The sequence below is a fragment of the Theobroma cacao genome, chromosome 1, assembly GCF_000208745.1.
Source record: "Theobroma cacao cultivar B97-61/B2 chromosome 1, Criollo_cocoa_genome_V2, whole genome shotgun sequence".
NCBI lineage: Eukaryota > Viridiplantae > Streptophyta > Magnoliopsida > Malvales > Malvaceae > Theobroma > Theobroma cacao.
The window spans coordinates 7,647,453-7,668,219 of record NC_030850.1 but is presented as its reverse complement, the minus strand read 5'-3'; the positions used below and the strand labels follow the sequence as shown (position 1 = coordinate 7,668,219).

At 32.9% G+C, this 20,767-nt stretch overlaps 2 protein-coding genes across 6 annotated transcripts; both read right to left on the bottom strand.

Moving 5' to 3' along the window:
- On the bottom strand, positions 1,847–11,518 carry LOC18611904 (E3 ubiquitin-protein ligase RGLG1). Of its 5 annotated transcripts, none has more exons than XM_018113860.1 (12): positions 11,415–11,518; positions 9,972–10,048; positions 6,440–6,524; positions 6,186–6,326; positions 5,995–6,108; positions 4,534–4,631; positions 4,354–4,433; positions 4,173–4,278; positions 3,778–3,905; positions 3,538–3,694; positions 3,372–3,428; positions 1,847–2,206 (listed from the first exon to the last, which is right to left on the bottom strand). In XM_018113860.1, exons 2-12 carry the CDS (start codon positions 10,038–10,040, stop codon positions 2,123–2,125), a joined length of 1,119 nt encoding a protein of 372 aa, XP_017969349.1. In that variant the 5' UTR covers positions 10,041–10,048; positions 11,415–11,518; the 3' UTR covers positions 1,847–2,122. The 5 variants fall into 5 exon arrangements, with proteins under 5 accessions (XP_017969349.1, XP_007048453.1, XP_007048456.1 ...); XM_007048391.2 differs by lacking the exon at positions 11,415–11,518 and adding an exon at positions 11,284–11,375 and having other exon boundaries at positions 9,972–10,147; XM_007048394.2 differs by lacking the exon at positions 11,415–11,518 and adding an exon at positions 11,284–11,373.
- Positions 12,304–18,819, bottom strand: LOC18611903 (protein SMG9). The gene is made up of 8 exons (XM_018114255.1): positions 18,491–18,819; positions 18,078–18,186; positions 17,215–17,330; positions 16,139–16,258; positions 15,882–15,971; positions 15,056–15,204; positions 12,789–13,017; positions 12,304–12,648 (listed from the first exon to the last, which is right to left on the bottom strand). Exons 1-8 carry the CDS (start codon positions 18,710–18,712, stop codon positions 12,496–12,498), a joined length of 1,188 nt encoding a protein of 395 aa, XP_017969744.1. The 5' UTR covers positions 18,713–18,819; the 3' UTR covers positions 12,304–12,495.

The following is a 20,767-nucleotide window of genomic DNA, read 5'->3' as shown; positions in this document are numbered from 1 at the left end:
TATTCTGCTGCTGAAAGGAGTTAGAGTAAGTTGGTGGGCCTTTCGTTGTCCACCGTGGATAAGATCGATGTCTGTTTTAAGTGCAATACAACAAGACCAACGCTTAATCTTGTGTGGTACACCGTGTCAACCACGTTTGGAGGATCCTTTAGTTCTCAGCCGTCGATATGTACTAACTTCAATAGACCGTCCAATAGCTTTCCCGCGAACTATGCTATTTTTTACCTTGAAAAAATTAATAGCTAATTACACTGGACATTTTGACTGAGCGATATTACATGTATCCGACTCTATAGGAATTCGGTTAGAGTCTAGACCTTGGGCAAGAATTTAAGAAAGGTATAATATTTGAAAATTTTTTGAATTATTTAAATAAATTACAATTTTTTATTTTTTTAATATATTTGATTAAATTTTTATATTTTTATTTTTATCAAATAAATATGATTATCAGTAGAGTCAGCATAATTTGAAATTTTGCTTAAAATTTATTATTTTTTAATTAATTTGCAACAACTTTTTGAAATCAAAACACTGGAAAAGCTGTAATTTATATATGGATTTGATTCTTTTTTCTTGGATTTCTTCTATTTTCTCTAATTTTGCAACTAACTTGCAAAATTAAAATATTATGAAAAAAAACTTATTTTTATTGCTTTTGTTGATAATGACAATTGATTTTGTTGGATTGAACTAAAAAAAATTAATTAGGTTGCATTTGTGGAAATTGGTTCTAAATTCTATTGGACTAAATCAAAATTAAATTAAAAAAATCTTAGTTTTATTAGCTTTTATTTTTCAAGACAAGGAAATAAAACCCTATGGAAAGTAGGAATTATGTAATCATAATTTGGTCTGTGATCTTATCACAAACATTTTAAAGCTATTTCCTTGTAAGTTTGTTTGCCTCTAGGTTTGATGTGTTAAATAATTAAAAATACCAACTCATGAAAACATGAGGAAGATCGTGCATTTAGTCACATCATTAAAGAATTAAATAAATTTTGATATCATTTGTGACATATTTACACCTTTAACTCAAAATATATATTTTAAGTAAAAAAAAATACTTTTATATATCCAAGAGTTTAAATAAAAATAATGCTCCAACATATATATTTATAAATTCAAAATTCATCTCATTTTTTTCTTTATATAATATCTGTAACACTTGCTTTAGACATCAATAAATAATAAATCAACAATTGAACTGATTAAAGCAACGCTCCCAATCCAATCAACTTAACCAAATATTTTGATTGAAACATAAAAGTTATTGACAATACAATTCTATCTTGAAATAAGAATTAAATATGATGAATGTCTTTAAAAAAATATATTTAGTTAAAATTTAATAAAAATCTAAAATTTTAAAAGTTTAAATCTCAATAGTTATAAAATATTTTTATAAGATTAAGATATGATACTCAAAAAAAATCTTTAAACTACGTAAAGATATTCAAATAAACACTTATTCTTATATTGCATTTCATCGAATTTTTATATTTTTATTTTGAATCCAATAAATTCTTAAAACGAATGATTGACCAATTGTTATTGTCAAATAAATTCACTTATTATTTTAAATCCACGTGACGTTAACATAATTTTGACACGAGTAAAATATTATGATATCATCATGTTATATCAATATACTATATCGTCATCTATTATAACATAAACATGTCACGTCAATATCACGTGAATATAATAACTAATAATATTTTAACTGATAACAATTAGTTAATTATTAATTATAAATATTTATTTAATTTTAAATAAAAATATAAAGACTTAATTGAACATAAATAAAAAAATAAAAACTTATTTAAATTTTTCTAAATAATTCAGAAAATTTTTAATATTATGTCAAAACTTAGATTATGGTAAAATCTGATTTAACAGTCCGCCAACCATCCAGTTTTAAAATATTGCTAGGCATTGCAAAAATAAACAATTACTTGTAACAAAATAAATGAAAAGAACTTTGTGGAAGCAAAATATTCCAAAGTGGGACCTTTGAAAGGGAAGAAAAAAACCAAGCTTTGTTCCATGAGATGTTGTTGGTGTCCTGATATGTTTCATAGCATTCAACATCTAGAACCAGAAAGCACTCTCTCAATCAGGTATACAGTCTCAGGCGTGTCGTTATCGGCTGCCGGCAGATTGGGCATGATGAAATTGTCCCTCCGCAATCCTTGCAAGTCTTTGAACAAGAAAAGATAAATATGATAAACAATTTGTCTATTATCCATAAATACCATCCACATGAACTGTTCGAGGTGCATACAAAGTATTCCATTTAGCTTTGTAGAACATCTGCTATGATTTATGGCAGATTTCATTAGCCATTTCATAGGCACTTAACCAATGCAATTCAGGGCATGATGAAGTAAAAATCCTTCAAGACTGCTAAGGCACTAACAATATAATTCAAAATGAGAAAAAATAGATTTATATGAGAAAATTTTCTAATTTGCATCTATTGAACCTTAAAACTTGACAAATTTGTAACCTGTCTCACCTAACAACACCTAAACTACTACTTAAGCATGTTGAATCAGTACAAAGTCCAACACTTTGCTCATGTAGCATCCCAATATGACACAAGATGAATGAAGTCCTTTTACGATTGATGCTTGTGGCTGATAACTTGAAATATGTGCTTTATGAAAAACATGGAGGGATGTGTTGGTAGAGTCATGTGACAAGAAAATTTAATCTATGGGCTTTCTAAATATATCAGGTTACCCTAAGTTGCGCCAACATCTGCATTGCTCCTCAGAAGCTTGAGGATGGTCAGGGAGTTAAAAGATTAAAAAATTGGATGTTAAGGGCATGGAGCAGGCCACATGAGGCATGGGAGGTTCCTATATACACATTTGACAGTTTCCTTGTAGCATTTTCCATTTTAGTTATCCCTCTTTTGGAACTTGTAGCTGCTCTTAAGGGTGCATTGGGCATCTTTTGTTTGCGACAATAAACACTTATCATTTTTTGTTTTCTTTTAAGAAAAAAATTACTTAAGGGAAAGCTTATTGCTTATCAAAATCAGAACAGCATCTCTAGAAATATGTTCCCAGTGCGTCTACCTAGACCTGTATGCCCAAAACTTTATTTTGAATAGAGACAGCAACCTAAAAGTTTATTACAACAAGTGAGAGCTACCTAGACATACAAATACCAACCTCATATAAAAAGCTTTTTAATGAAAAGAAGTTGAAGGTGAAAGCATATTACTAAATAGTTCATTTGAAGAGATTCTCTTTAATATGTTCCCAATGCAGAAATCTATAATGTATACCAAACACTGTATTTTAAATTAGTGATAGAAATCTAAAAACTATATAATTTGATCAAGATGCACTTACTGTGTGACCGCATCCAAAAGCCATGTCCTTTGGGTTTGTCAAGCAGATAGGGCAGACCTTGAAGAACACAATGCACATCTCAAGACCAATCTATGGATTTTAATAGAATTTTGTGCAAAAAGGAGGAAAACTTAATTGAAAAAAAGAAAGAAAGAAAACCTATTACCGGTTCTGCTTGGGAACCCATTACAGGTTGTGCTGGGGCTGTTGGTTCCACTATTTCATAGTTTGTCATGTGTGGGATCGATTTAACAGCATTATCGTGATCAATCACTTCTTGTGGAGGTGGAAGTGGTCTTTGATGTCCACCTACTGATTCTCTACTGCATAAGTTTTAACAATTTTATGTTTGCAATTGTTCCAAACTGAAATTAAATATATACTGAAAGCTGGCTTATGGCCTTACCTATCATAACGAATATTCAGGGTAGCTCTGTACTGATATGGAATTTCCATGAGGGCAGCAAGAGCAAAGGCTGCTTCTTTTTTTGATGGTTCTGTGTTCTCAGACATGATTTTTGTAAAGTTGACAAACTGCAAAGAAATGGTGGCACAGAACACTTTCAGAGGTTTCACTTACTAGCACAAAATAAATTGGATTAGACAACCCTTTGTAAAGAGACCACTATATGTAAAAAGCACATTGCAATTGCAGGCTCAACTCTCTGATGGTGACCAAGAATGCCATGAAACAACATTAATAATAACAATTATATATGTACTGGAAAGTAAAATACACAGTAAACTTGATAGCAGAAAGGTTGCTCTGTTCATATTGATTCAAAGACATTGCTTGCATACCTGGAAGTTGTCAAAGCTGCGATGTGGAATATTATCATCAAATTGTTGCATTGAGTCCCAGGGTCCATCACCCACTCCAACCAAAATAATTGAGAGAGGATAATGGCTGTTTACCAAAAGCCATGATCAAAACAACAAGAACACAATAAAAACGTAATCACTACAAGTAGCACTTCTTTACCTAGCAGCAACAATGGATTCTATAGTTGCTTGTTCTTGTGTACTAAACCTTCCACGTGGTGTGTCAGGATGCCTTGTAACCTATGAAATCACATAAACATCTCAAATGATTGATGCATAGAAGAAAAAGGATACATGATAAAAGATTTAAGACTGAGTGCACAAAGCATGTTTTATCAACCTGCCCGTCTGCAATAATGACAAGAACATGATACTGCCCATTACTTCCATCCACAATGTCAATTGCAGCATTAATAATTGGAGCAAATGAAGTTGGACCTGGTACAAGGGTAAGACATTACCATATTCAAATCTCTGCAACCATTCTGAAGGTTAAATACGACTGTAACTAAAGGATTAGCTCAAACACATAGCATTTAAGAGAAACCTCATACACCATTGTGGGATTATAAGTCTGGACTGAAAACAGAATGCTAAGAATGTGACAACATTGGGAACCACACAACCTAAGATCTTTGAGATTAAAAGACTGTAATTTTAGTATAAATTAAATATCTTTGAGATTACAAGAAATACAATCAAATTCTATCATTCAATGTGTATAAGGCGTGCACGAGTGAATGTGTCTAAATAAGTAGATAAATAACTTCACTCTTGATTGAAAATAAAAGACATTACAAAATTTAATTAAAAATTTGTAAAACTAAAATTGCAACCATTTCACATGAAAATTATGAGCAAAACTAAGAATTTGAATAAAAAACTGAAATTAAAAATTTCATTTTAAAATAATAGAAAAATTTATGTAATATTGTATATTATCTCTTAACTCAAACAACAATGGGCCCCCTACCTACCATTCAATCCTGACTCTGTCCCTAACCTACAGGATAAATTTTTTGGACAGATTTATACAGTTATGAAATTAAAATATGCATAAATGCAGGAATCTCCTAGAATTTTATTCAAAATTTCACCCTTTTTTTTTCAATTGATGTCAAGAATATTCTTTTCTTTATCCTTAAAACAGCAAATTTGGACATGACCAAATGTTGGGAAATGACGCAATAACATACATTAAAACAAGCATAGATAATACGAGAGTGTTACATTGGATATACATGCCTATAAGAAAAGATAAGATTCGGAATGAGTACAAGAAACATAAGCCCCCAAGAAATGATATTATTCAATATAGGACAGCCATGTCAAGAGGGAAGGAAGACCAAAAATGTTATGAATGGAAGCTATTAGAAAAAGGAACCCACTTTTATTGAGTCTACCAAGTTTGGACTTGTACAGAGCCACAATGGCACAATGTAATTTATATAGCTAACCCTACTTGAAGGGAAAGGCTTAGTTTGTTGCTGTTGATCATATATGTATGTTTATGTATGTGTGTATTCGTTATTTATATGTTCATGCCAATAGGGAAAACCTTTACATACTTATGACACATCGAGTGTTTCATGAGTAATAACTTGTTTCATACAAGTTAGTATTTATAAGCATTAATATCTTCCGAGCAATAAAGTTCGATGATGACCATGAAATTAAAAATGACAATTCCTTCAACTAAAGGCATTAGAATAAAACAATAGATATGTAAATCAAACATGATGTAAGGCCTACAAAATTCTTAAAGCAATAAAACAGAATAGAAGGGAAGATCTTCAAAAACCTGCCAACTTTAAGTGCGGAACAATCTCTCTGTACCGTGCAAGAGCTTCCTCAAAACCATGACAAGATCGGTGATCAGGATAGAAGCTGAATACATTTTTATCATGCGTTGATGCTACCCAAAAACAAGTATAATAAGATAACTAATTCAAGAGGTAAACCATGAGGCAAATAATATACAATGGTACTAACCGTCGCCAAAACCAAAACAAGGTATTAAATTATCTTCATCAAAAGGAGATAAAGTACGGCCAATTATAGAGATTGCTTGCTCATATGGATTAGGTGAGCTACCAATAGCATGAAGGCTTCTTCGGTTGAATGAATATTTTCCTATAGTAAACAAAATGTGAGCTTCTTTCGCAACTAATTATTTGTACAGTTTCATAAAAACCATAAATTAAGATAAAAGGAATCAGCCAAGGAGCGGGAAGAGGAGAGATTACCTGTCCACTCATTGCTTTTTGTGAAGTCAATACCAAGTATTAAATTGGATGATTCAAGTCCTGCCTCTCTCAATGCAGAAATAACCTAATTCATGTGTATTATACTTCTTGTTACCAAACATATTCCATTCAAAAACACATATAATAAATGAAATAAATACCATACATACATGCGCAGATGCATACATAAAGTGACCCATCATATTCATAAATCAGAATAAAAAAGATGAGAAATAGAAGAGAATGCATCCTAATTATATCTTTTACGATAATTAGATGACATTGCAGTTCAATTGCATTTATGTTTTCTAATGGTATAATGACCTCTAAATTTTCATATCCTTTTCGCTCATAATCTGTGCCAATTTTAAATCTGAAGTACTAATGTGTTCATTGCCACATGGAGTACTATCTGATACTTATTTAACTCCTAGGAAGGTTACGTTGTCACAAGCAATATTACAATATTGCATCATTTAACAATCGAACCCTACATCAAAATTTTCATGCTAAAATTAGGTCATCTCCCATAGCGAGCAACCATCATTCATCCAACTTAAACACTTTCAAATAAGTTATTATCATGTAATTTTCCTATATCCACCTCAAACTTTGCGTCAATATTGATTTCCCAAGTTCTTTACAACAACTTTCAAGTTTCTTTTAAGTTTCTGACTTACCATCCGATGGTATGCACGAAGATATACCACATATGCATTATAAAAAAATCATGGCTTAGTTTTGCAGGACATGACCGTATGTCATGTTGCAAAAGTTGGTGCTGTCATCCAGGATGGAGCTAGGAATTCTTTTCAAGAGGGCCAAATTGAGTTTCATATTTTTCTTTCTTATCTTTAGAGAAATAGGTCACTATCATAGAGCTAATATACTTCTAATTACACCATATTTAATATGCTGTTATCTTAAGAAAGTAGGAACATCCATAACATGGGATATTGGGCACTAAAAATAGGAATTTAAATGAAATATTATCTCCATAAAAATTAATCCCAATTCATGGAATTGAGGTTCTTGATATGTAGTCTCTTAATAGAGCTATGTACATGCTTAATAGAAAAGAAGTATGTGCAAAACTGTCATGGTTGATTTGCTATCTATCTTTCTCTCAAATGCACCTGCAAGCAAATATAGAATAATACTAACTCAAAACCGTGTAGCTATACCTAAATATTCTAAGTTTTGAAGGACAATAAGTATTAGTTACAATGTTTTAACAATTTATATTAATAAAAAGAAAAAATATGCCACATTGGAACCTTCTTGTGCAACTCGTCACCTTAACAATTCTAAATAAAATTGCATGAACAAACAATAGCTGAGCAAATTTGGGAAAGTTTACCTACTTACAGTTTGCAGTTGCTAGGTTAAGAAAATTAGGCATTTTAAGGTTTATGGCCATGGAGGAATTAAGGCTAGGGTTTAAGAATCAATTCGGTTTGACTAAATGTAGTGAAAGAGCGTTGAAAATTTTAAGCAGCAGCATTAGTATAAAGCAAATTTAAGAGGCAGTCCCTTGTGCTGTGAACACTAATCCAAGAATACTTATATAAATACAGAGAGAAAAGAAGAAGAGAGGAAACAATCACACAATCATAAGTTTCCTAAAAGAATTCTCAATAACTCACATTTTTATTTAAAATAAACTCTAGGAAACCTGGAATACCAAGAGTCCCGTAACTACAAATACTGGGATTAACAAAATCTAGGATTCAAAAAATCATTAAAGCTAGGAATAAGGGCAACTTATGCAGATTAAGGGCCATATAAAGCCCCAATAACTTGGCCCAAATTTAGACCCAACGGACCATGGCTAAGGCCCATTCCAGCAACATGAAAATTACAAAAATATAGCTAAACACCCAAAACTTGATCAAACTGATAAATTAATGTACTAATGACTTACTAACAACCAAGGGAACTTTCCTTTGGACCAGAAGGTCTTCTTTAAACAAAGAACCTTTGGCTTCTGAAGAGGACAAAATTTAACCAGCCATAGATGCATCATCACCAATTAAATGCCCAATTTTCAGAACTTCAAGTGAAGAAGGGTATGCTAGAAATAAATTCAGATATATACAAGGAAGCTATGGCCTACCTAATTGCAGCCCACAACCATCACTAAAATGCTGCTGTACACTATAATCTCTTAAAAATTGTTTCATACTCCTTTCTTGTTTTAAGTCAAGACGTGTTAGCCAACCAAAGGGACTATTGTTGCAAAATGTGCCACATGCTTATAGAAAAATAAATTATAAAAATTCTTAAGAGGTTCTTTCTGTTTTTTTTCCACTCCTTAAAACCCCAAAGTCCTCAAGAGAATAGCAGTTCAAGGTCACAATCTGATTCAGTTCCCATTCACTAATACCCACTTTTGAATCTATATTTTAAGCTCTAAAGTCCAGCAATTTCATAATAATACGTGATTTTATATTTCAAATGCATTATTTAGTAAAAATAATTTGCAAGTTAATTTAAGGAACCTCCATTCCTGTAACCGCTAAAGATACCTTTCAAGCTCTATAGTTTTTTTTTTTGAAAGATAATGTGATATGCACTCATAGTGCCTTCTGGAAAGTACCTGGTCGTACATAATGTTTTACACACCAACATTTCAGTTCAAACTAATATTTCTCTTTTGAAGTTTCTTCAATAACTACCAAAAGATGACCCTGTCCTTTAAGTAATGCCCAAAAGCACCAAATAAGGAAGAAATGAGTTTCCATTTTACTAAATGACGGCAATAAGTTTGTTCAGCTCAATTTCATAAGGACTTAAAAATTGATCTGTCCTGCTATGTCACAGCTATATCGGATTAGAAGGAAAAAAGATAGAATTTAAATGAAGCTTTCCTAACCCTTCTAATTTCATCTATTTTCTTCATTCCACAAATCCAGGACAATGCTCTCCAACAGTTGTATGGATGTCAAATCCTTCTTTACTGCTTCAACATGTGATCTTAGCTCTACCTCAAACCCTCTTCATCTCTTCTTGTATTTAATAACCAGCTAATGTGCATCCTTGGCCTACATTCAATATTTTCAAACCATTCAAGTCATCCTTTAAAGTTTTATTAGCTGGACGAAAACCGATAATCATCAACATCATCAATACATAATGCATTTAGTTTTTAATCATCTGCCCAGAGACTTGAGCAAGATAAATTGACTTCATATTATTCTTTCCATGATAACCAACCAATTCTAAAACTGATTGTTTGCTATTTCACTAGGTTTGAATTTAATCAATCAGTTCAAACCTAGACTAGGTCATATTTCAATTGAGACTAGCAATGCGCTTTATATAAAAGTATTGCTTTTCAAACAAGCCTTGCTGTCAACAACTATAGTTAAACATGAACTTACTATACCGTCAGGTTATGCTCCATGTTGGCATCTCATGTCTAGTGACTACTTTTCGTATAACGAATTAACCAAAAACCTATTAACAGATAATATCTCCTATGACCATTGACCTCAATCTACAATTCAAAGTTAAGAGTAACAGCGAAAACCTGATCCAAAGAGCTGAAATTGTCACGTATATATGTAGCTTGCTGCCTAGGTTGATAGTTGTGATCCATTGAACTTCCTGCATGGGATGGAGGTTCATAAGAAGGTTGATGCCAAAAGTCAGCATGAGAATCATCATATCCTGATTCTGTATTCCCCATTCCAGAGGAATTGGTACCTTTATCCACACACAAACATGCCTTTACAAGCGTCAGGAAAGACTAGTTTATTTCTTATACACAAATCCCTCAAATGAAAATCACAGCAGAATGAGCTTGTGAGAAACAAAAAAGAACATCTAAGTATGCATTGAAAATATAAGTAATTGATTTACTGCAACATACGACTTAAGCCGGAAGACATAGTTTCTATTTCATGCGTCTTTTGGAAACTAATACAGGTAAAAAACCATGACAGTGTGGATTGAAAGTTTCTACTGCGTCATGTACCACTTATTTTAGAAAGAGTTCTATTCCAGCTTATGCATTAAAAGTTAAGACATAAATCAACTTCAACAAGTGAAAACCCTGCATACTGAGATGATTTTACTGAGAGTTTGAATACTAAAGCAAATAATACTTTTGACAAATTTTAGACTAAAAATTTAACTTTTGAGATAATAATATGAACGATCTTACTTCTATATGGAACAATTCTATTAGCATTTTAGTCATTTGTTCACTTTTAATGAATGATTTTGCGTTTCACCAATGACTATTGCTCCATGGTAACTCTTGCGGTGGTAAAAACCAAATAGCAATCAAAAGCAAGCAGAAGTAACGGAAAAAGAAAACAGAGTTGAATTCAGAGAAACCAATCTATACCCCTAAAAAGTTCAAAACTGCTTAACAGAATAACATTCATCACCTATCTGAAATTCTTTTTATCTATCATAAATCATATAATTTCCCTTTTAAATGCAATTGGAAGCTGAGAAGCTATATCTACATTAACTACAGCTGAAAGTTGAATTAGTTTAAAATTTTCCTTTTAACTTCTTCCATAATCTTCTCTCAGCAACCAAATAGAAATCTATGGAAACAGTTAAAAACTTTTCAGATAAAAAGCTGTTACTTCGATTAGATCGATTTTCTACTTTCCCTCCAACTTAGTTCCCAGCAATATCAAATTTGTATCTAAATTAGTTCAAATTTCATTCCATTAATAAAATCAATGGAAATTTATTATCAAACCAAAGAAATGAAGTCAGAAAACAGATCAAAGAGAGACTAACTGTACAGCCAAAAAAAATGCAAAAATGAAAATAATAAAAAAGAATCAATCCATTTGCATGGAAACAGAGATCAAGGTTACCTTTCTGATTAGAGAGAGAGAGAGAGAGAGAAAAGAAAAGAAAAACAAACACTTTGGATTAAAGACTTTTTTGAGTATAAATAAATTAGTCATTCATGAATAAAGCCACTTTTGTTGACGACTTTCTTTACCTCTTCTCCTTCTTTTCGTGTTGTTGACATGGCTTTTCTTGTCCGAGCGGTTCACTAGTTTGATTTCCGATTCCCCAACCAAACAATCGATTCTTACAGGGCTCTTTACATCGTCCTCCGTCACAGTCCAGTAATAGCCGTTGGATTCATTCTCTTCGGTTCGTTGTGATGGTCTCTGACGGACACGTTGACTTTGCTAGTTGTTAGTACAGGGAACGTGGATGATTATTTGTTTTTGGCCAGATATATAACGCGGATGATCAATTATTAATCCACATAGTACTATATATTTTATTTTATTTTATGATTAATTCCGGGAAAATGGTCCTGATTGAAATTAGGCAGCAGCCATGAATCTTGAGTTGTTCCATTTCCATAATATTCGCTTGGAATTTTGGATTTCACTAGTTTCTAAGCGTGAGCTTGGGGCAACTTTACTTGTCTCAAATTGTCAAATTAGATTTTATTTTCGGTCCTGATTTTATCCTTGTGGGCAAACACATGGGATAAACATGATAGTTGATTGACATTTGCTTTATTCAATAATGAATCTTGGCATAATTTTGGATCATACAGGAATCCAGACTTAATCATGGCATAATAATTATTGACAATACCATGCTAAACCATCATGTATTAAACCCAGTGCAAAAATGTCATAGGTAATGGATCTTACATCGACTCTATAGTAAAGTGAAATTGGATATTTTAAATATTCACATCATCTTTAACCTGTAAGTAATTTTTTGTGACACAAAACTGTAAGAGCGGACAATACTTTGTAAGTTAGTTTGAACCGTGACAGCATGCCTAAGGGTGATATCCTGTTCCAACATCAATGTTTTCAAGTATGAAGCTAGCAATTAAGATACCAGATGACAGAGTACACTAGATAGAAACAACATTCATATCTCAGTATATCAAATCTTTTCAGCAACCCTAACTTCAATACAATATTCAAAAGCTTGACATGAAAGAGGTTAATTAGCATACAAAATAATAAGTAAACAGGCTAGCTTCTATCAAGAAAATCATACTTCATTTTCCCGATACATGAGTCAATTATAGGTGATGACAATGGTTATCTCCTAAACATACCAGAACTTAGTAATGTTCTGCTATACTCGGAAATTATAGGAGAGCTCTTCACTAATTCCCATATCTTGGCAGAACTTTTTAACCAGTCACGTTCAGAAACATTCCTCGTAAAAGAAGGGCAGGTCATGGATAATACCTGTGAAGAACACTCGTTATAAATCTGATAACATGAAGCAAAACCTTTTGACTTATGAAAAGCTAAAATATTGCTGCATTCCTGAGAAGGCAGGGCAGACGGAGGCACTGGTGGAGGAAAAAAGATGTGTAAAAAGAGACCTGATCCCGTAATTTCCACAGTGAGGAGACGTAGCTTTCACACTGAGCACTGGGAGAATCATCTTTATCCTTATATGGGATCACAAATAAATTAAGCAGCTCTGTATCTTTAGCATTAATCTTAGTATTTCCACATTTATGTCTCATAAATGAAGAGGAACTGAAATATCGTAAAAGTGCCTTCCGCATTTGCACAATATTAGGTGGAGAAAGATCTTGATCTTGTAGCCTATAAACATTAAGAACACGGGCAGATATGTTACTGCTGTGGACCTTTAACTATCTATGAGAATAAAAAATCTACTCATCTATCACATACTTATAAAATATGACAAGACTATGAAGTTCTAATATGATTTCATCATATAATAACATTAAGATCTGTTCAAGGAAAAAGTAAAAAAAATACAATCCTAACTCCTAAATGATGCACACAATATGCCAAGATTCATCAATATTCAAAAAGGAAAACCGATGTCTTCAAAAACTGGCCCAGCCCAGTTGCTTGATCCAGTTTAACCAGGACCCAATAAGCTCTCTAGGCCAGACATCCTTCTTGACCAAGAAGTGGTAAAAACCCAGAAAAAATCTGAGTAAGATATTTTATATAAGAAAAAAAGGGAGAAAGAAGAAGAATAATTATTTCCTGGCCTGCCCATATCAACCATCAAAAAGTTTTAAGAAAGAATATTCGTGGATGATGGTTATTTAATGAAGACAAACTCTTTTCTAGTGGCCAAACTGGTTATAGTCATAGATCTGATAAAGAAGTTGCTTAGTTGAAAAAATTGCAAGCATAAGCACCACATCTTCTCTGAAAAAAGATACAAAATGAGAAAAGGAAAAAGGACCTCGTAAATTTAAGTAGTGCTCAGACAAAAAAAAAATGGTGAGTGATTTATGAAGACAAAAGAGATATAGAAGAGATAATAAAGATGAAAACAAAGAGGAATCCTAGACAAAAGAGGAATAGGCAGAAATCACAGAATCAGATGATAAAAGAATCTAAACACCTGAAGATGTAAATTGGGTCCCAGCAAATCTTTATATAATGGTGGTAACTATAATGGCTGGGAGGGTTAATAAAACTTCTATTTTCTAGTCATAACTTCTTTGTTTTTTTTTCTTTACAAGAAAGGTCTGGTGGATCAACATGTTCACAAATGTCATGCTAAACTTGGTGGGTTGGCCTCTGGGATGGATTTGGAAACCGAGAGGAAACCAAAATATTTGTGTACGTATCCTGTATATTATCTGGACCACCCATATTTACAGGTACCTGAGGGATTTTCTACTAATACTACTGAAATAACAAATATTTAGAAAATTTATATGAGATGTGCACAAGTAATATGGATAATGAAATAAATATTAAATACCAAATCATGCACCTTAATATGTTCACTTACAAATAGTTTTCCTTAAGAGTCTTAACAATTGTCTGAAAAATGACATAAGTAAGAAATTTGGGCAATAACAAGTTACTGTTTGTTCACAATATTGTTGGTACTTGGTAAGTTGCAGACAAAATTACAGAGTGAGATGATCCAAAATTAGCATTGAAAACACATTATGCAGTTTGCTTTAGTTCAACCTTGAAATATGTATGGTCCTGGAAATATAGGTCGTAGAAGAGGGTACTTGAATTAGTCCAAAGTACAATTATATAGCCAATAGCTACACTGCCAGGCCTATATAAGCAAGAGCCATATACAAGCACAAGGTAAAATTATCATAAATAGGACAAATAAGATTACCAGATTCATAGATAATAGTTACATGACCTACCATTACCGAGTTAATGGCACACAAGAAACTTCTGAAAGCCTAAAAGCTGTCTTCACTCTACACAATTAGTGGTTGCAAAAGCACTGTAGTTAAACTTAACATGTTGTAGAAGCAGCATTGATCCTATTAAGTTCTCTACATTAGCGGGAGTATTATTGGAGGCGGTGACAAGTGATGTGGGAGTGGCAATACTAGTGGCAAGGCTTGTGGTGGTCAGTGCCTGGAAATTGTGAGAATAATGGAATAGTCATGGTAAATGTCAATTGTGACTTAAAAGATAAGAAAGACAACATAGGTGGTTCTGACATAAAATAACAAAAATGCACTACAGATGATTTCTCATTTTCTCCTCACACTTCTAATGTCTTTCTCCTTTGCTGTGTCATTCAAGGCATCATTGACTACTAAGTTATAGTATTATCCATTTCTTAAACTTGCAACATGATTCTAACAATATCATCAGGAAAAATATAACTCACTTTGTATGCACAAAAACAGGAGTAGCCATATACTCTTCACCCTCATGAACATTATCTTTGCCCTCTTTGTCAGGCCCCACAGTAGAGCTCTGTGAATGGGGAGGGGTTATTAAAGATGGATCAGGAATGCCATGTTTCAGTAAGTCAACCTGCAGAGAGAGTAAGAGATTTAATAATTAGCATAAACAAGAATACGTTGCAAGAGTTTAAACCATTATACATATATAATCAGATTATTTCTTTACTTTTTGACCAGCAATCAAATTATTTCTTTAGCATAGTTAGATTTGAAGGAGACAGAATTTGGGACATATTCTCTTCTAAATCACGGGTTGTAATGTCTTACTCTAATCACTAGCATCCTCTTTTGCCTTTTCTCTTGTTCTAATAGCATCTTCAAGTGTACAACTTGCATGTTTTTCCCATCAGAAATCCAAATTAGTAAACCTAACGTAAATGACACTATAAACCAAATAAAATCCCTTTTGACATTTTCTTTTTTCATTTTCTTAAGTGGTCATCTTAAACATCATACAGATTTTCTTGAGTATTGACAGGTCTCCATTCAGATGGCAAAATACCAACAAAAACTCGTATGGCTTACTGAAAGATCTAATCATCATCTATCTATCCAATAATAAATATAGAGCAGCAGCACCAGAAGATTTCTTGATTTAGATAATGCATAACTATTAACATACAACAACAAAATGCTAAGTACATAAATAAGCTGCTGATAAGAATTACCATTTTAACATATTATCAGCACTATGGACACAATGGAATGTATAATAAAGATGTAAAGTGGTCAAGACAAGAATATTACCGTCAACATCAAGTGCCACATGTTGTTATCATGAACTCCCTCAGACACCACCAGCAAAATGTGACAAATGGATGCTAAGAGAACACCAAGCTAAAAAGATTCCTTGCAGCATGCGGAGAAAAAATTATAACATTATTAGACGTTTTACTTTCAATTATTGTCAGAATGGGCTCCTAGCAAAATGGAAAATATAATGAAAAAGAAAGGTACAACACTAATATCTATAACAAAAGACCCAATGGATGCAATTTAGTTACCTGGATATTCATAATTTCATGAGCCAGCTCAGCAGAGAGGGACTCGCCACTTAGTACTGAAACAGTGGATGATCCATCAGGTCTCATCATCTCAGATAAAACCGAAGGACTAAAAACAGACTGCAAGACAAGAATAATTACAGTGATGACCATCATAACACACAAAACAGCATTGAAACCCACNTGAACATCGCAGTATGTAAAACCGGAAACCATGGATTGGAGAAGGGGGGAAAAGACTATAGACATCAAGCATATTCAGGGCAATCATCCCTGCAACAAGTACAAGTGCAGGAACATCAATAAACAAAAAGACACATGTGAATTAAATGATGTCAAACCTAAAGTGGACACCAATCCAATCGCATAGATATGCACACAAGAATATGCGCGCTCATGCATAATATCTCCATGCCAGGAAAGCACACATATCTAGAATAAGCAACAGCAACTAGCAGGTATTGAACTCAACCAGAAGGCCTAACACAACTGGCAGGTAACTGACAAATGGTTACACGAAATAAAAACAAGAAAAATTTCAGGACTGAGAAGACTTTTTGTAGCTTATTCCCAGTTCATATTACCTTCATTTTCTCAAAGCTTCCCATTAGATTAAGTAATCTCCATAAATAAACTGGCCTTCAAGCTTGATCTTATAAGTGCACTTGGGGAAACAATGTGAATATGTCAATATATTGCAGGTCCTAACCAATTTTGGGAAATGACCTCTAACCATTAACCTTTCAAGGTCAAAACATATGGAAAGAAAAAAAAAACCCCATCAACAGTCAAATACAATTGCAGCAAACGTATTCAAGTTTTTCTTCCAGTTGATCTTTGTTCCCACTAAAATGTATATTGATGGAAAGAGCTTTCTCATAATCTTCTCCAATCAAGAGGACATTATAGTAACATCAGAAAGACTATCAATTTATCATAGCTTAACCTTAACTAGACTTCTGAAACTCAAAACATACTTCAAAAACACACACACACACGTGTATTGTTTGACAAATATGGTCTATAAAAAAGGAAAAAGAATACAGTCAAACAAAAGGGAGTAGTAAGATTGGAACCTGCGTATCGAGTAGTATAAGCCGTTCAGCAGAAATCCTTGGTTCAATACCTACAGTACAATGCCTTGCCATTGCTCTAGTGTCTTCTGACTGTATAGCGAAAGGTGGCAGCATACCTATAAATTAGAATGGTAAAGTTATCTGTTGGATGTAGCCATGTGCATAGAAAGATTTAAACTTCAACAAGCAATAGCATGTCATTCAAATACTATCTGCAATTAGTGAAACAAATGATCCTCCTCTTTTATCATTAAAAAACTAAGTTTGGATATAATCAGTCTTCCAGAAGAGGACACGATCACTTTGTTATAAGCATAACCAACTAGCAGGGCAAATCTGTTAAACGGCATACCTTATGAATCACAAAATTATTGGTTTGATGCAGAAAAAATGAGAAAGTCTGCCTACTTAAGGTTTATGGTGGGCTAGGCATAGAAAATAATGCTTTTAAGGTTTACACTTGTGGTAGGATGTAGGACAAGGTTTAGGGCTTAACTAAGGCTTGACTACAGATATGATGTCAAAAGAATGCCAGAACTTAAGGGTACAAGTGCCAGAAATTCTGGAAAGCTGCAGAACTAAAACAAAGCAAGTTTAAGAGCTGTTCTTGAGTTGTGCACAGTATTTCAAGGTGTTGTAACAATAGACAGAGAGAAGAAGAATTTCAGAAAGAATGCACATATTATAATCACAAAACTACAATTTCTGTATTCTCCCAAATTTCTCCCAACAGTTGAAATCTGAATTCATCATAAAATTTAACTCAAAAATCAAAACAATTTTTTAGTGCAAGAAAATAAAACACTTTCATTTTGCTTACTGAAGAAGAAAATTAAGAGACTAAATTATGAAAGAATGCACACCAGGTGAGATCCCATCAAAACCATAAAGCTCATTCATGATCATCGACTTGCCCACACCGGGTGGACCGATGATTCCAATCACCATAAAATCAGTATTCTCAGTCAAAAACTGCAATCAACAAAAAACAACCAATAATTAATTTTTTTTTAAATAACAAAATGTACTATTCCAACTCGTATTAAATTTAGTCCCTCCTTCATTTTGAGAATTTATTATAGTTTTACTTTCTAGCATTTGCTAAACAAAATTCAAATAGCAAAATTTAAACAATCATACAAAGCCTAGAAAACCGCAAATAATTTAAGCTTAAAACAACTATTTCCACTTCCATTGCATCTGAAGCTTTTGCATCCAAATAAAACATAAAGACTTGAAACGAAATGGAAATTTCTTTTTCTTTTCTTTAACTTACGGGCAAAAAGCGATCGATGTGGAACTCCCAGGAATCAGAGAGGAGGTTGAGGGAACCAACGGGAGGGAGACGGGCCCGGTGTGGCGCCGTTTCATCTTCAACACCTCCGCGTCCAAATTTTCCAGGGACCGGCCCGGCCGACGGCTTGGCTAATAGGATTTTGGGAGCAGAAGGGTTCGGTGAGGGATTGGAAGAACCAGTTCCGCCGATAGAACCCGCCATTGATGTTGGCAATGTAAGCTGGCTCGCTTTAATTGCGGCGGGAGAAAGAAAGAATTTTACTAAGAGGTCGGATAGGAAGGAGCAAACGAAGAGCTAGCGACGAGCGACGGTATCAGTTACTAATTATTTATTTATTTTTTTACCGTGAGTTTTGGTTGAAAAATATACATTCACTCCTTAAAAAAGATAAACATATTCTCTATTAATTATTTATGTTTTCTCTCTTTTTTATATATACTTTTTTAACTACAAAATTAAGAGATTTAATTAATTTTAAATTGTTTTTATTTTAATTTTAATTAATTTATATTCTAATTTTATTACATACTAAATTTGCTTAATTCAATTTAAATATATATTAATTTTGATCTAAAGCCAAACACAATATCAAGCAAAGCAATACATTGAAGGAGGCATAAGCACTGCTAAGACAAACACCCCCAATGCAAGGTCCAAAATGAATGGGTGGTGTGTTAGTGGGACAAAAACTTCGGACACAAGGTCTGAAAGGGTCGATCCACCGATACTATCTCCAGAAAGTGCAGGAGTGCAAATACTACTGATCCACCGCCACTTAATTCGCCGTTACTTTGAGAAGTTGCAGACACGGACGGATCGAAAATGGTGGTGAGGATTGGTAGTAGTTACCAAATGAAGTAGTATATTTTTAATTTTGTATTATTATATGTATAAAATTTAAAATATATAATTTCATCATCTCTAATCAAATCAAATATTATATTTTAAAATAGTGTAATCGAATAATTGATTTGATTTATAATTTTGTATAATTAACCTTTAACCACTTTCATGTAAAATCTTGAATTTATCACTAAATATAAAAATATAAATATTAATCCATTGTTGTCTCTACTACCACCTGAGTCACTTTTATCGCGAACAAAATCATCTCCATGGCCTTTGTATCCAGTTCACAACTTAAGGAGTTGCTAAAAGATAAAACAAGGTTTATCATGAGCCAGAGCCACAAGTTTCATGAGCTTAGCTGTGGAGGAAGGCATCATTGTCCTTCCAACAAGTTCTCAATATGCTACCATTGCTCCTTAATCAGCACAGAATTCACTTATCTCTTACTGCAATTGGTCAGTGTAGCTAGCTAGCTAGAGTTGAAAAGCACCAGAGTGCGGAGGGGATTATTTTATTTATATAGAGGGCGAGCAGGAGACTCAAAAAGGCTTTTCCCTTAGAGCGATTATTTCATAATTATCAAACAGATGAGAATTAGTTCTGTGTATCTTTTTAAACTCTGGAAAGTCTAAATTAATTCGATTTAACACGTCTTTAATCAACAATCCAAAATTGTAAAACAAGAGAAACCAATCTGTTAGAAATTGACATCCAAACATTTAGCTCATTGATTGGTGTATGATCCCTCTATTTAAAGAGCAAAGTTCGAATTTCTCCTCCTCAATTATAAAAAAAAAAATCTGTTAGGAATTGATCATACTAACTACAATATGAAAAGTTAAAGATATATATTTGATCCTCTCTTACCTGAATAGCAAGGATTCATAAATAATTGAGTGATAATTAAATTTTTTATGATATTATATTTTTATAATGCAAAACATAAATATTAAACATTTATCATCGTCTAAGATTATATACATAAATATAATATATTTTATATGTATGTACAAATTTATATTTAAATTTGAACAAATAATAGAAAGCTCAAACCTTAAATATAAGACCTCAATAATATAGCACGGTAGAATGTGTGCTCAATCACTGTAGAAACTGAATTAAAACTCCAAACTATTAAACTTTTTATTACAAAACACTAATTATTTGAAATCTACTATGAACTAATCATAGTGAGATTTTAATTGTCTACACAATCCAAATTTAAATATATTTAGTTAAACTCAAACCCTAGAAAAATAATTTAAAGCGGGCAGTAGGTACCATGTACCATCTAAATATATAAACTTCCCTAATGCAAATTGCACTTCATGACCTCCGATTTGACGGAACATGCAATCAATTTCCTCGACATCCCCCATCCCGACCTATAAAAAAAATTCAAATTAT

Coding starts and splice junctions, on each gene's coding strand:
- LOC18611904 (XM_007048391.2), bottom strand. CDS start 10,130: ATGGGGAATACAGAATCAGGATATGATGATTCTCATGCTGACTTTTGG. Junction 6,327..6,439: donor AAAAAGCAATGAGTGGACAG/GTAATCTCTCCT, acceptor TGTTTACTATAG/GAAAATATTCATTCAACCGA. Junction 6,109..6,185: donor TTGTTTTGGTTTTGGCGACG/GTTAGTACCATT, acceptor GTTTTTGGGTAG/CATCAACGCATGATAAAAAT.
- LOC18611903 (XM_018114255.1), bottom strand. CDS start 18,712: ATGGCGGGTTCTATCGGCGGAACTGGTTCTTCCAATCCCTCACCGAAC. Junction 16,259..17,214: donor TTATACTACTCGATACGCAG/GTTCCAATCTTA, acceptor CTTGTCTTGCAG/TCTGTTTTTAGTCCTTCGGT. Junction 13,018..15,055: donor CCTGTTTTTGTGCATACAAA/GTGAGTTATATT, acceptor TAATGTTTATAG/GCTACAAGATCAAGATCTTT.